Consider the following 15,970-nt stretch of genomic DNA (forward strand, 5'->3'; position numbering starts at 1 on the left):
TCTCTGAACCAAAACACGAGCAGACCGCCTCTAGTCAAGTATGTGAGTCAAGTCCCATTCTCCAGATGAGATCAAGAGTAAAGCTTAAGACATTAAAATACTATACTAGCTATTTTGTTGCTCTAAAGAAGTAGTTCAGATTTCTTTTGAAAGATGCCATTGTCTGACGGTTGGACTGGATTGAGTCGACAAAATGTTATTCCCAGTGAAAAGGCCAAGTCCGAGTCAATGTGAGTCCAACGCGAGTCCGAGTCAAAACGTGTCGAGTCCTATCAAATCACTTTATTGTCGCTCATTAGAAGTAGAGCAGTCTTAAAATATGCTTGAGCGGATTTTGTGTCTGATGAAATTGTAGCAAGCAAGGTTGCCGCGCCTTTGGGATGTGAAGTATCCTGTAACAAATGAATTATGCATTTCCAGCATCTCACGGTGAAGGAATGCCACGCTGGCCCGACGACTGCTTCCTGTGCATAGCTTCACCTCGCTGTCAACTTGGGGATGTTTAAAATAGTCGCTCGCACGCACACAAAAAAAACCAAAACGCTTGAGGTTCATTGTAAGGAAAACGGTGCCTCGGTGGATGTGAGTAGACTGGTTCCTATTCAGCCCCACAATGACTCTCCTGTCTTGGCTATTCAAGAGGCGGTCTGCTAGTGGACTGGTGGGCGACTCGGCTGAGAAGCTTCTTGTTCATGTGGAAATGTGCGCCATGGCCATACAATAGAACGGGGATGCGTCTCCCAAAGCCCGGCCCGACATATTCAGCCAGAGAATGGAAGCACAATAACAGTCAGCTGCTATGAAAAGTCTCGGTTGAATGCTAAATAAATCTTTGAGGGAGCAGGCCATGGCTGATTTTCATCTTTAATGTCTTCATCTTGTTACTTGTGCCTTGGCTACTCTTAGACGGCTCTGAAAAGAATCTTTTCAATAAATTCTACTTTACCTCGAGGGCTATCCATGAGAGTATTTGGAGTTATGAATAAAAACATTTTCATCATGAAAAGATTTCAAACTGAAACCAAGTCCCATTTTATTGTCAGATTCATGATCTGAGTGAGGAGTCCAGAGTATAAATTCGATGTTCCAGTCACTATTCTTCAATTGCGCGGTGCATATCAGACTCAAGGGTCACATCTTGAAAAGATATAAAAATAGTGAGAGTCCGGATAGCCTTGTGAAAAAGGCCTTAGTTCATTTTGCCGCTCTTGATTTTCACCAGCTTATCTGTTGGGCGTATTTGAAAGGTCGGCGCGTGCGTCTCAGGAAGGTACTATCTTTGAACAGACTTTATTGTAGCGCAAGCATAATGGCAAAAATTTCCAACATGAATATTGATATGAAACAATTGAGTTGAAATGGTCTGGCCATTCAGCTATCACTGTGATGCTCAATGATCCTCCTGCTGGAATTAATGAACAGATATGGTCACATTTGATTATGCACTGCAATGTGCGAAAGCAATGTTTTTTTTCGCCGGGGGAACGAACGTGACGATATTTTTCTTCTCTATGCAGTCATATTAGGCGTTCATATTGACCCGTTAATGCTTGAGTTGTCTTAGGCTTGGTATTCGGCGGCCTGTTGGTACAAACTATCGAGCAAATATTTTCTTTTTACATTTTCCGTCACGGTAAAATTCTACGTCACGAATTCCGTTTTGGAAATAACTTTCCCAACATTTAGTTTGACGGCAAGTGAGCTATTTGGAAAGCGCCCCGTGTTTCTCAAATGTGCCTGCTGCCTTACTTGATCAAAGTGTTGCATGGCGTGAACTTCTCCAGACAAGAACACATCAGGCTGGAGTCAGCCAGGCAAGAAGGAAACATTACACCATTATACACTCACCTGCTCCGTAATCACGGTGACTTATCTCATGAATAAATCAGGCTACCAAGGTCTCGACTACTCGACACCAACTTCTATCCTTTGGCAGATGTCAACGTTTCTATTCGTCTTTCACCGCCTTCATACCTGGAACTTTTTTCCCCCCGACATTCTTGCACCTTCCTCCCCCTCATACTCGGCCGCCCAACAGTGCTCGTTTGATATATTACACAATTGTGAGACTTTTTGGGTGATTGAAGGCTCCTCGGAAGCACAGATCATTCTCCTTTGCTTTCCCGTAAGTCATGGGATTGACAAGCGGAGACGGTCTGCCAACGAGTGGCCGACTCGCTTCTTTTAAATCACTCACGCGGGCGCCTCCGAAGGGCCACTAATGCAACGTTGATGCCAATACGCCAGACTAATACCGGAATAGGAAGTGGAGCCATGTTCTCTTGAAAGTGCTATGCAAACTCGCCGACTTTATTCCACACAAAAGAATTCGAAAGTAACCCTGACGCACGCCGTTGAGGAGCCTCAAATGCAAGACATTATTAAGACTTGTTGAGTGTTTTTGTTTGCGTGTGAATAAAATGAACATTTTAAATGGATGGATGAATTAAGACAAAGTGATCAATATAGCGATGTTCATTGTTGTCTTTATTCCGGCGGTAAATGACAGCGGCGTCCACGTGAAGCAATCCTCTGCATAGCAATGCTTTCTTTTTGCTGCTGACAGCAGATTTGGGAGGCTGCAAGAATTTTCTGTTGAGTAATGCTGCTGTTGCTTCAAGGGGGGGTCGTTGCTTAACACGCCATGCGGAATCTGGCACGCCGTCTTCCTTGCCCTACTAAACTCTGCTCAACACGATGCAAAAACTCCCCGACGGCTTGTAGAAAGGGGGTGGAGGGAGACGGAAAGGAGAAATAGAGGACGAGCAGGCAGATGAGGATTGGAGTGGATTTAGAGACAGATGAGAGCTGACTGAAGGGATTGGGAAGGTAAAGCGAGGGTGGTTGGAGGACTTGCCGAGGATGAATTTCCTTACGGAGGGTTAGACTGAGGCAAACGCTCCACACTAGACTTGTATTGGGATTGAAACAGCCTTGAACAAATCAGGGACTTTTATTATTGTTTTACTGCTTGGACTCAATTGTAAAAACAAATCAATGCAGCCCATAGCAAGTCCCATTACCTTACTAGCTTACTATTCAGCCCTGTGGTGGCCAATTCCATCTCACCCGGTGTCGTCCAAACACAAAGAGTCTCTACTTTGCATTTTTCCAAGGTCATGGGCAAGATTCTTGCACTCACAGTCTCTTGATATTACACTCAGGCACTCCTAATTAAAGGCAACACATTTAGCAGCGTGCCATTGCCCTCAAGTGAAGATAAAATAGTAGCAATAAAATGCTTTTATGATACCCGCATTTACAGTATGAACACTATTCGACACAATGGAATAATGATGTAGCCAGGTTATGATAATGGTCTTGTGTGCCCCGTGATTAAGATTGTGCTAAAATAAGAGGAGTTCACACTAGGGTGCTATTACACGCAACTTGCAGTGACTCGTTCGTTTGGCTAATATACCGGCGCCAGACGATGAAGCCTATCCGTGAAGAATTTAAGCGTCTATATATTGTATGGACATGATGACACGCATCCTTAAGTATGGCAGTAACTCTTTGCTTGTCTCTTCCCAATTACGGCCTTATTTATGAATGCGAGCACCGCTGACCTTCTGGAAGAGAAGACATCAATTTGTTTGTCTGGCAAAGGGAGTAACAAATAGCATTCTGCCACAGCTCCTTGCAACTTGCTCTTTCTATCAATCTGTCCCTTGTCTCTCTTGGCCCCCTTCCCGACAGGCTTCACATTCCAGCCATAACTCTCCTCACCTGGTCAGCTGGAGCACTCACTCATGACTGCTGGGCCTCCTGCTCACAAATGAGTTTGCTTCATTTTCACGGATGCTGTACAATTTATAGATCCATCCGAAAATATAATGTCGATTAAAAAGATAACAAAACCAGGTGACAATTTGAACCACGGTGCCGGAATTGGGGAGGATTTTCGGGTTGGTTTCCTACCGTGCGTGGTGAAGATGCGTTTGAAACTTTTTCATTCATTTACACATCACAAGCACGTCTTAAGATAGCTGGAAAATGACAATTGTGCCTCTGCGTCTCTCGGAAGCAGAAAACCGCATTCTTCGCATTGTCTTTTTTCAGCCAAGATGAATCCTTTGGAAGACAATGGAAGCAGCCAAATGCATCAAGCCGCCCTTGAGCAAGTGTGGAGGTGGGCAGCGGCACATCTCGTATAACGTCAAAGCACTATTTTAAATAAAGGTATCATTCTCTCCATGGCATTCTTTCAAGTACATGCACAGTCTGATAAGATCCAATACTGCCAATGCTTTTTTATCTACAAATCGAAAATAGGAACCGCAAACTAAACTGTGCCTCATTTTTTTTGTTATTTGAAGATTTTTTTGAATAGAACACTCCTAAAACTGCGCAGACATACGCACACGACATCAAGTATCTTCACCGGAATATGACCCTACTTTGTATCAATTTGATTTATTGATCGTCATCTTCATTTCCCAATGGCCAGGGGGTGACCACATCAACAAGTTCTGAAACTCACGTCGTCCGTGATCAAAATAACCACAGAAAAACAAAAAACATGAGGGATCGCTAACACCATGATGTTGTGGAATTGGAGATTTCACTGGCTCATCTGTAGAGACCTTCATTTAGAGCTTGCACGCCACTAAGTAAATTGTCTGTCCCCCCATTATCTTTCTCACTCCATCTAGTATCTATCCCATCTATCTCTCTATCTCTATCTATCTATCTATCTCTCTATCTATCTCTCTATCGTGCACTCTCTACTCACACGCTGACTAGCACGCAAAATGAACCAGCTGGCTGTAATGATGACAAATCAACCCAAATATTTACCTCGGTAGAGTTTCAATTTGGCTCTGCCCGCAGCAGCTCACGCTGCATGCATTTTCTTTTTTTTTTATTCCGTATGCCTGCCATTGCCTATGCAGCCAAATTGTTCTAATCACTCCCCACAAGTACACTTGAGCTTCTTTTATGTCACCTAAACACCGGCGGAGCGGTTGTGAATGTCTGTCCATAACCCGTGTTTATGGCTATCAAAGGTCCGGTGTAAATAAGGTTGCTGGTGTGCTTATATGGGATTTTATTTGGAACCATCTCTGTTTGAGGTTCTGGTTCTTGCCGGATGTCCGTCTGTTTTGAGAAACTACAGCGGGATCGGATGCATTAAACATCTTCAAAGCTTAGTCAATAAAAATAACAAATATATCAAATAAATAAAATATGAACACGACATGTTTGACCAATGTAGATTGATTATTCTAGTTGTGTAGCATTAAAAGTAATCATTGAAATAATCAGATTCATGTAATTAGGCCAGAGCAGGAGAAACGTGACATCTATTAGAAAAAAAAAATCTGAAAGTTAATTAAAATCTTCCTCTTTTTGGCCCATGTTTAACTGTCATGGAGGGAACGATGTTTTTTCTAATTAATCGAATTCAAAGGAATAGTTATTGGACACCCAGCAGGATTTGTTTAACTCATAGTGAAGTTGACAGTGCAACAGCACAAAAAGAAGCAATAAATCATCAATATAACATATTTAAAAACATTGTACAACGTACGCAACGCAGGTGTGCAGGAAAATGAATCAGCAGCCACATAGCGAAAAAAAAATCTCGGTACATGCAGCTGTGAACTTGAACAAAAGATGCGACATTGCCATCGAACGTGACAAAGCCACTCTTATTATACAAAGTGCACTGATTAACATTTGTGCTTCTTGACTTGGAGAACGGCGGTGCCCTGTGATTGGCTGACGATTACGTCTCCCGCCCATGACTTTGAGAATCGACTCTTTGACTTGTTGTCCAACGACAATGTTTTGAATTGATATGTTCCAGACCCCTATTTTTCGTTTCACCTCCAAAAGCTGTTCACACTCTGATTTGACGTTGGATAAAATGAATTGCATCCTATCCGTGTCCCCTTGGGAGAGAAATGCTTTCTATTACAACTCTGAGGCTTTGTATCCAGATACATGGGTCTTGACATGGAACATAACGTCTTGCTCTTATCTCCTCCAAAGCTTGAGGAAGAGGAAAAGGAGAAAAACAACAACAAAAGTACAACACACACACACACACACGGGCGCACAAATGTGGGTTTTTGAATGTGTATCAGCACTTTTATAATTGGCCTCCTGAACTATTGTCCTCTGTTTTGTTGGTCTACCGGTGCCTCAAATCCATTTATGGTATTTTTGTTTTTTGCTAAAAGAAGACTACAAGACTATATCTATTTTTAAATCCCTACCCACCTTGTTGTGTTGTTCATTTTTGTGTTTATTTGCACCTTCAGCTGCTTTTTTTTCGTCGTCTGATCCTCATTTTTCCACGCTATGAGCTCGGTGTCTCTTCCTGATGGAGAACATTTGGTCATAGAAGCAGAAGCATAGTGTTCCCCGGTGACTCTGGAATGATTTACCATCCGCGCCTGGAGCAATGGGCTTTACCTCAACAATGGCATAAAAACTGGAGACAAAGGGATAAGACAATAGCGCCAGTTTGCCTGTCTTTCAGCGCCCCTCCCTCATCTTCTGCTTTTTCAGATGCGGTTGGGATTTTCAAAACACGTGTTTAAGGGCTAAAGGTTTGCAAGCAGCTCTCCAGGATGGATGGGGGGGATTTGTCTTCTGCCTGTGTTTCCGAGCTGCTGTGAATGCAGCCGAGCGCAGTGCGAGCTGTTAGTTCTGGCAGTTTGGAAGGGATGCCTCTGGGAATATGCTTGTCTTTTAAGAGTCTTTGCACAGACTTTGCCAGAATGAATTCATTTAGCATGAGCAAAGAGGCCATTTTTTCACTTCCATTTAAGGATCCCGCCTGTCATATTTTACGCTCGTACGTACGTGCGTAAACAAGCACGCGTGCGCCGAAGAAATGAGACATTAGACGGCAAATGGGTCATAATTGGTGCTTTGGATTAGAGGAGGAATGTCGTGGTCACTTTGGTGCGATTGACTGCGTGGCCCTGTCTGACCTGATGCTTGCGCTGCGCGAGGTCTCGCAGGCTTTCTATGGCCGCCTATAAATCACGGCCAATTACAAAGCTGATGCTCACTCGACTCTCCCCGAGCTAGAACTGTACAGGGAGGGAGGAAGGGAGAAATGCAAGCTACATCCCATCTTCTACACCAGCTACTGCAATCGTACCTTTTGTCCATGTCTGTTTTGGGAATCTCCGCTGCATGCACAATTAGCTGGGAAGTAAATCAAGTCGAAATCGTAATGTATTTTGAACAATTATTTTCCATTTCCAATTTCGAGGAAACGGGCCGCGGACCAGCGGTTGACCAGCCCTGGATTCCAATCCAGTTAGTAAATGTATTGAATAAATAAAGGTCTCGCATGCATCAATTGATGCAGCACGTTATAGTGGTCATTTCTGCAAGCGAGGTGATTGATTTTGGAGACTAAAGTGGAGGGAGAGCCAGAGAAAGGAATAAGAGATTTGGAGAGCGAGAGTGAGAAGTGTGAGAGAATTGCCAGTTATGACACTTCAAAACTCTCCAGGAGGTAAATGAGAAAAAGCTCCATTCTCTCTCTTGGCCCTACCCAGTTGTGACATGCCGCAAAGGAGGCTTACTGGGGATCCAATTTGCCGCACTGTATTTGGAAGCGACGCAATGCTTTACACGGCCCTAATTTAGTGAGCCGGCAATGCAGGAGAGCTTCAGAGCTTGTGTCACATACTCCGAAATATTTATGAGTGCCTTAAGTGAGTATGATAAATCTAGTGTGCGCTATGTATTGGCTGACTTGTATATTCACAGTCACACTTGAAGAAGGAGTGCATTTTCTTTTAACCTTTGCCACTGAGTGATTTACAATTTTCATGTATATGGTGTGTGTGTGTGTGTGAGGTGGGGGGGGGGGGGGGGGCTGCAGTAACACAAGGTCTGTTAAATATTCAACCAAAGGCAAAGGTAAAAAAAAAATGCTGTTCTTTATGTATGCATGTCCCATGTGTTCATATTCCACCGACATGCATTCCTAATCCCATTGGACTTTTTTTTTCCCCCCCCCCCCCCCCCCCTTAACCTATGATAACCTTACTCTTTCCCTCGCATCCAACAATATAAGTAGTGGGCTTGACTTGAGCCTCACTGCCTCATTGTGTAAGAATCAGCTTGTGACCTTAAACAAAAAATGAAAGCAAACCGATAGGGCGGGGGACACGTGAATTCCAAAGCCCAGGATGCAAGCCAAGACTGGAGCCTAGGGAGGAAGAGGTGGAGGAGAAGGAGGAGGAAGAGGGCCTAAAACAAAGAAAGCGTGAGAACCAGGCAAAAGCTTTCAATTAACCTTCAGCACCAACGGCAACTTTGTGCGGGATCTGCTCTATGTTTGTGTCACGCTGTATCATATCTTCAGGCTAATATAAGCTACAGTGGACAATCTAGGTACACTTTATGCATGCTAACGTGATTACATGCACCTTTAGGCTCCTTTTACACTGCCTGTAAAAGTCAGCACTGTTACGCCTTTTTTCTGGGTTGGCAGTCTGTTGCAATTTGTGAGGAGTAGTCTTGTGTTTGAGCTTTGATGTGTCCGTCCGTATATTTGGTGCAATCTGTGGAGAGCGCTGTGCTGTATTTATACAAGTCATTTAAAGTAATGCTCTGGTATGGCTCTGGAATTAAAAGTGATTGCAACCTGTTCAACACATTATTGACTATTAGTGACTAAATGTTTAAAAGAAGACACTTGGGCCCCGTTGTTTGGAGTCGATATGAGGAATTGAGTGAGCAGCAAAACCAACCAGTGGCGGCTGGGCTGGTGGATTTTTTTTGCCAGGGGGAAAGGTGCTAGAAATGGATCAATCAATTCATAGATCAGATTATAAGGTGCACTGCAGTTTCAATGAACACATCAAACTTGTGTTTCATTCATTTTAATTTCATTCATTGAATGATATATTTTTTTAATTTTGTCTGAATTTTATTTCATTTAATATGAGAAAAATAATAGAGTGCCTTATAGTCTGAAACATATGGGACAAAGTAAATTACAAAGCATCATAAGTCTGAAAAATACGACACAAAGTAAATAAATACAAAAATGATTTATTTTCAGATATGCAAGGTTAAAGTATTCAACTTCATCCCAAGACAAAATGTCTCAAGTTCCTTGTACCTTGTGTATTTCTCTCTTATCTCTTGACCTTACATATTGGTCCAGTGTGTGTGTGTGTGTGTGTGTGTGTGTGTTTGTGCCCTGTGAGAAGCTGACTATTAGTTCCACTTAGCTCAGCATGGTAATTGGCCATCCATTGATGGACGTGGCTCCCTCTTCACGGACCCCGGTCGGCGCTTTGTCTGAGGACTTGGAGGCGACATGCTGGCGTGGCTGGCGCACACTCTTAAAATAGCGCATCAAATCAGCCATGCTTCAGCAAACGCTGCTAACATGTGGGGAAGAATGGCAAGCTAATGGTGTGTGTGACTTTATGTGTGTGTTAAACTGTGTGTGTGTTCGCAAGTCAGTGGGTTACTAAGCTTCTCTCTGGGGAGGGCAATGGGCTAACTTGGTTAACTAGAGGTGATATTTAGTCATGTGCACTCCCCTCCGTTTTCTCTCCCCTAGCCATCCATCATTCTAGAGTAGGGTTTGTTTCTTACTATCTTCTTCTTCATTTACTCACTCTTTTGATCGTTGGTGCCCACCAATTGCCCTTAGGTGACGACAGTATGTGCAGTGTTCCTGCACAGGTATGACTGGCAATGAGCTGGGAAATCTTACTCCTACAGGTTGGCTTGATCTATTGAAGTTGGTCAGGCCACGTGCAATAATATTGTCCAATTCAATGTGTACGGCAAAACAAAAAGGACAATAAATCCCAAACCAATATTCGACATCAGGAGGACACTTTTCCCCACAAAGAAGAACAGAAACGGTCTCGGGAGCTTCACACATTGACTGCGCGCCGATTCCCATTTTAGCGGTTCTCTCGAAACTTGCCATGTTTCATGCAATCTCAGCTCCTACAGCTGGCAAAGTGTCAGGATGGAAACTTTTTCAAAAATGAAAGTAAAAATTGCACTCGCAGCAGTGAACTCAGGGTGACCCCAGTAACAGTCGGTTTAGTGGCAGTTTTCACATCGGTTGCTAGTTCGGGAAAGCGGGAGCGTGGACCGAGTGCGTCGACCGGAACGTCACTTGAGGCAAGACTGAGAGGAAGCGTGATCGTAAATTCCCAGAGGCCGATGAGTGGGCTTCCACCAATACAGTGGTATTTTCAGAACAAGGAATAAAATAGAAAGTCGTAAGTCAACCAAAAAAAAAACAAGATGAATATGGCTCTATGGCATTCATCATGTCTTCTTTAGAAAGCATTTTTTTCCCCAACAAAGAGAAAACTCAGTTACTTTGCTGCCACTTTTGACTGACACTCCAGCCTTGAGACGGGGCTAAGGGAAAGGGCTAGGACACGAGGCGCTGCGGCAAAACACACTTGCCCTTTCTCAAGGCTGGAGTGACATCCAAAACCGTAAACAAGGTAAAGACCATTCGGCTTTTACCGGGAAAAGAAATCGATTCGCCAAATGTTTTTCGTGTGTATTCTTGGTATGGAGACAAGTCCCCAAGGGCAGACTCAACCAAAACACATCATGCAAAAATAAGACTTTAGAAGACATAAACAGAAGCAGATTTGAGCCGTCATCGTGACCCTAAACACAAAAACCTTTTTGTCATTCTTAAGTTCAGCCATCTGGAAGTTGCATGGTCGATTTTTGTTTTTTCTTCTTCCCCAAAAGCCACTACAGATGGGTACCAGTGATGGCAAGCCAAAAAGAAAAGTCAGTCCAAGAGAATGTATACTTGGTAAAGAAGTCAGGTTATGATGAATTTATCAGAGCCTTTTTTTTTTTTCTTCTTCATGCACATGTATTGTGATTCCTATTTGTTGAGATTGTCTCTTTTGTCGCCTTGTGTTGCCAGCAGCCCTATGCTCCACCCCCTCATCCCATGGCTCCTCCCAGCCCCAGCACCAACAGCTGCAGCCAGGGAGCGACAGAGCAGCTGAGCAAGACCAACCTGTACATCCGAGGCCTGCCACCTGGGACCACCGACCAGGACCTCATCAAGCTCTGTCAACCGTAAGTACTGCATGGGAACACTTCCACTTCTATGGAAAGATCTCCGCAGATAGTCTATGCACCCGTTTGTCTTGGTTATGTTTCTCGCCGCTGTGCTTTGCAATGTATACTTTCAATTTAAACAGATGGAGTCGATAGAGCGCCTCCGTTTTCTAATTAAACACAGTATCGGAGCCATGAAATTAAATACGGCACACTTGTACCATTTCATCAGGCAAAACACAATCATATTTGTGCTCACCTTTGAATACATTGTGTTTATGATTGTGTTTGACATTTGCGCCTATTTAGGACTGCACCGCATAATACCGAGACCTGATCAATTCAGCATATTTTATACAGCTCTTAAAATAAGTCACTCTGCGAGTGCAGCCCACACCGTGGCTAGAAAATGTGAGCGGTAATTATGAAGGATTCAAGTTGGCCTTGTCAGGTACATTTGCTTAAGCAAAGACCATCAGCCTAGTTCAAGTCCAATTTATTGATCTAGCCCTTAATCACAGAGTTGTCTCAAATATTAACGAGATGTATCGAATGAATGTGATCGCACGATCCCTTTTGCCTTTTCACCCCCTACAGTTGTCCCCGTACTAGAAAGGCATTTGTGTTTCCATCACCAGATGTAATTAAGCTTTCAAAATGCCAATTTGATCAAACTAAAACGCAATTACCAAGCAACACAGTTGCAAAAGGTCGTGCACAATGCAGACTTTTGTACGAAAGGTCATGTTCGGTCCTGTGTGCACCCAATTACGCTGCCATCAAGTATTTGCGGTGAATTTTAGTGAGCGACAAGGGTACTCTTACAGTTGTGCACCAAAAATGTTCCGGATTGACAAATCGCACAGGCCTGCCTGCACAAAGCGCAATAAAGCCTAATAAATCCTCGATTGGACCACCTCCCCTGAGGAATTGCAGACCAAGACCTCATCAAGCTCAAACACACTGTTAGACTGTTATTGGCACTCTATGAAATTCTCTCTTTTTCACACACGCACATAAAAGTGAACACAAGTAGCTTTCTTCAGCGCCATTAGGCTTTTTCACATTTAAGAAAAAGAAGAGGGTCGAGATCATTAATGGAAGGCGAGGCTGACACCTGCCCATTGTGAAATCCAGGAGGCAAAATGACTTGTTGCATAATGCTTTCCGGAAAAAGAAATTCAGGAAGTTCATGTGGTCAATGATTCAGCCATTATTTTGAGAGGAGATCATGTTGTCCATGTTAGAAGTCAAGCAATATTTTATTAAAAGTCCTTTAGCCTGATTGCCCACCTCCGTATCAGAGTTCTGAACTCTGCCGGCCAATATGTTATAATGCAAAAAAAAAAAAAAATCCATCAGGAATTGATGGCAGTTTGCATTCCAACTTATCCTCCAAGTCTGACACGGATGTGTCTTCCTGCCCTCCACTGGACCCCTCATCTTTTCCCCAGCCCATCATTTTCTGTCTGTGTGTGTTTTCTATCAAAGTGGCCCCGAGGTTGCCCGAGGTGTGCTGTGCCAGTAAAAATTCAATGCCGCTGAAACTAATTACCCATGCAGTGTTCCAGCGACAGGCGGATTGTAGCATTCGACTAAAGGTCAGAATCCGGAGTAAGGCCCACTCGTGGCCCCTCTAACAGCCTACATATCCAGACTGTCAGCTCTGCCATGTTAAACATTAATGCTGACTAAAAATGGCATTGAGCTTTTTGGATATTCAAATCTTTCCATTAAACGAGTTAGCTATTATCAGCGTCCTGGCCATTTGGAAAAATGCGCGTGTTTAAAGGAGAGCGAAGGGAAATTTTCGAAGCAGCGAAGGAAAGACACGGGCGTGCTCGTTTGCTACTATCTCGACGCCGGTGATGCATTTTTGACAGCGGACCATGTTGTTGCTCTCGAAGGCTTTGTAAGGTGCCAAGAAAAACATTTAAACTGCGGTTGGACCCCCCCCCCCCCCCCCCCCCCTTCCCCACTACCAACACACACCCACCCTTCTGTTACAAAGTGTCATTTTTCACTGCCACAATCTTGGCACATTTTCATTAGCCTCCTAAAGTTCACATTTTCTTCTCGGAAGAAAAGACCTTTCAATTTCTAAATGATGTATTCAATCCAACACTCCTCATTAAAGTATGCGTTGTTTACTTAGCACGGTATCATCATTTCAATTTACCCAAAGCCATCATGTTGGAAAAAAAAGTCATGATGGAGTCATTCCCACTCCACGCAAAATCCAAATGTTCGATTGTGGGCTGAAAAGGGAACAGTTAACAATTCAACCTTGACCTGGGTCTGGTCTCTACTGAGTGCGCTCTTATTGTAGGCATTATACGCTGAAATGGAGTGACACTTGCTTCAAACTGAAATAGTTTGAACTGTGGATATTAATTCAAAGGGAATAATCTGCATAAGGAGATATCTCCGCTAGAAATGTCTTGAGCTGAGGTTAGCCAGCCGTGTTTGTATATAGAATGATTGAAACCTTCCCCGCAATGTTTGGAATGACTCGATGGCGGTTGAGCCAGTGATTAAATGGAATGGGTTGGTGCTTATGCACCTGGATGGATTTGAGATTCTTCACAGCCACCAGTCTGATATATTGGTGGAGAAACAAGCCAAAGGAATGGAAATGGAAAGTGGGACTGTACAGCCAAATAGCCAGAGGTCCGCTCACTTGCCTGGCTACGATTGAGCGAGGAGCTACGGAACAAGCACTTCTGTGAGAAAAATGTCTTGGCCTCATCCAGCCAGGTTGAGGCCCAGGGCCAAACCAAAGCTCCACATCAGAACCAATGTGTTTGGATGCCAAAGTGTACAACTCAGACTGCACAACCCAAAACTCTGCGGGGTAAAGCAGACTTTACAAGCCATTAAATCCTCCACTGATCAAAGAGGCTTGTTTTTTTGGGGGGGTTGTGGAATCTAAACATGCTTTTAATCAGATTGTTGGACAAAATCTTGAAAGTTCAAAGGAGAAGGATTTTAGTTTGCTCTCTTCTGGATGAACACACCCGCCACATTTGACTTTCTCCGTCTCGGAACATGCTCATTACTTCTCATTGGGCTCCTCCCACCTCTCCGTCTGCTTCCCCTCAGCTAATTTCCAACTTTTTGCTGATCCAAGTTGCTAGGTGAGCCAAAGCCAGGGCTAATCATCATCAATTGCCCAGATAAGCTCTCCCGCCCGCGTGTGTTGGCGGAATGACGTTTGGACAACAAATGGCGGAGGTATGCTAAGTAGGAATGGAAGGGGTGACCCTGGGACCACCTGTTTTGGGGGAGCCGCATCCTCAACAGCGGCGTCACATTATTCCTAATGACTCTCCAAGGTCCACTGTTGACACTTGCTGCTTGGTAATCAGAGATGCCTCGTGTGGGTTGTGTTTCAAAACAAAACCACAGAGTGGGAGATGTGCGTGCGTGCAAAAGGTGTTCTGGGCCTGACTCAAACACAAACACTGGACCACACACGCACACACTTACATTCCTAAAGTTGAATTATGACTTTGAAAGTGGTGTTGCAGTTTTTCTCACGGGATTTGTTTAGGTGCTGTATGTTTGAGACAATTCGATGAGTCTTAGTGCTTAGAATGTAATAGCAACTTTGAGATTAGAACGGAGCGGTTTGTAAAAATAACCAATTGAAGTGATATTTTGTGAGTTTATTATTTTAGCAGCATGGTGGTTTGTGGTTAGCACATCTGTCTCACAATTGGGAGGAATCTTGGCTGCGGCTTGAAGACTTTGATGTTCTCCCCGTGCTTGGGTGGATTTTCTTCATACTTTGCTCCAAAATATGCATGATGGCTTCATTTAAGATTTGACCCGATATGAATTTAGCATACATCTTATTGTATGACCTTTTTTGTTTTTATTAATTTTTGAAGCCTTACTTTCTGTTTTTCTTGGTTACTTATCAGGATGTTTTATTATTATTATTTCTTTAAATGTTGCGGAAACATACAACAAATAGCTGGAGGAATGTGCAGATTGCAACATGCTGAGCAGAAGCATCTGTTCTCCTTGGAACCGAACCATTTTACGTGTTAATTTTTTTTAATTTTCTTCCCCTGACAACCTTCCTTTTTTTCATTTCACTCTCCCACACAGAGCACTCTTTGTCACTTCCATCCTCACTCTCCTTGCCACCTTCTCTCTCACCTTCCATCATCCATTTCCTCTTCTTTCTGAAGTTTATCTCTCCATTTATCGGAAGCAACATTTTATTGGACAAACGCAGCCGAAACGCCCGAGCCTTCTTTCCGACAGTCGATTGTGGCTAAGCGGAGCGACGGATTTAGCTTCGGGCTGATATTTGAAATCTATCTTCCATAAGCTTTTACTTTGGTAAGTTTTGATGCAGAAGTAAGATTCAAGACCATGAGTTCTGTTCAACAGTAGTTTTTGGTTTGTTTGGTGGCTAATTGTATTGAGAACACACAAACATGATGGTATTAAGATCTCACGCTGAGTTATGTCTGAGGATGAATGGCCATGTGAAGTACTCGGTGGTGCACTCATGACGTCAGCTCTGCTCTTCTCGGTGGAGTGAACAGCTGCTCTGCCTTCTGCCAGGTGTCCAACATCTCGCCTTATTTGTCTTTGTGCCATTGTGTCCAGCTGCCTCTCTATTTGTACTTGAAACTTTACTTTCATCACTTCTCTTCTACTCTTATTCTTGAAATGCTTAAGGCTATTTTCTTATTGACAGTTTTTTTTCCCCCCATTACTACAACAGCAGCTTTTATATCTAAATATATATATGATATTATTTTCAATACAGTCAGTTTTGGTGATGAAATGGACGCAATTATGTATTGCAATTGTGGAGATGCACATAAAATGTTTGTACATGAATATTCTCAAATTCCATTTTTGCTCATTAACAATGTGAACAATGTGAATTTGCTTAGAC

The 15,970-nt window shown here is 43.3% G+C and overlaps 1 protein-coding gene across 4 annotated transcripts in view; it reads left to right on the forward strand.

Annotated features, from left to right (window-relative positions):
* rbms3 (RNA binding motif, single stranded interacting protein) overlaps positions 1-15,970 on the forward strand; it is a 120,692-nt gene that overhangs the window by 14,729 nt on the left and 89,993 nt on the right. For 3 of the 4 annotated variants that reach the window (XM_061267423.1, XM_061267422.1, XM_061267420.1), the window contains exon 2: positions 10,910-11,067. In XM_061267423.1, coding sequence (XP_061123407.1) covers positions 10,910-11,067 — 158 coding nt within the window. The remainder of the gene's footprint in view (positions 1-10,909; positions 11,068-15,970) is intronic. The other variant, XM_061267421.1, reaches the window with a different exon arrangement.

Source organism: Syngnathus typhle, linkage group LG20 (genome assembly GCF_033458585.1).
Source record: "Syngnathus typhle isolate RoL2023-S1 ecotype Sweden linkage group LG20, RoL_Styp_1.0, whole genome shotgun sequence".
Lineage (NCBI taxonomy): Eukaryota > Metazoa > Chordata > Actinopteri > Syngnathiformes > Syngnathidae > Syngnathus > Syngnathus typhle.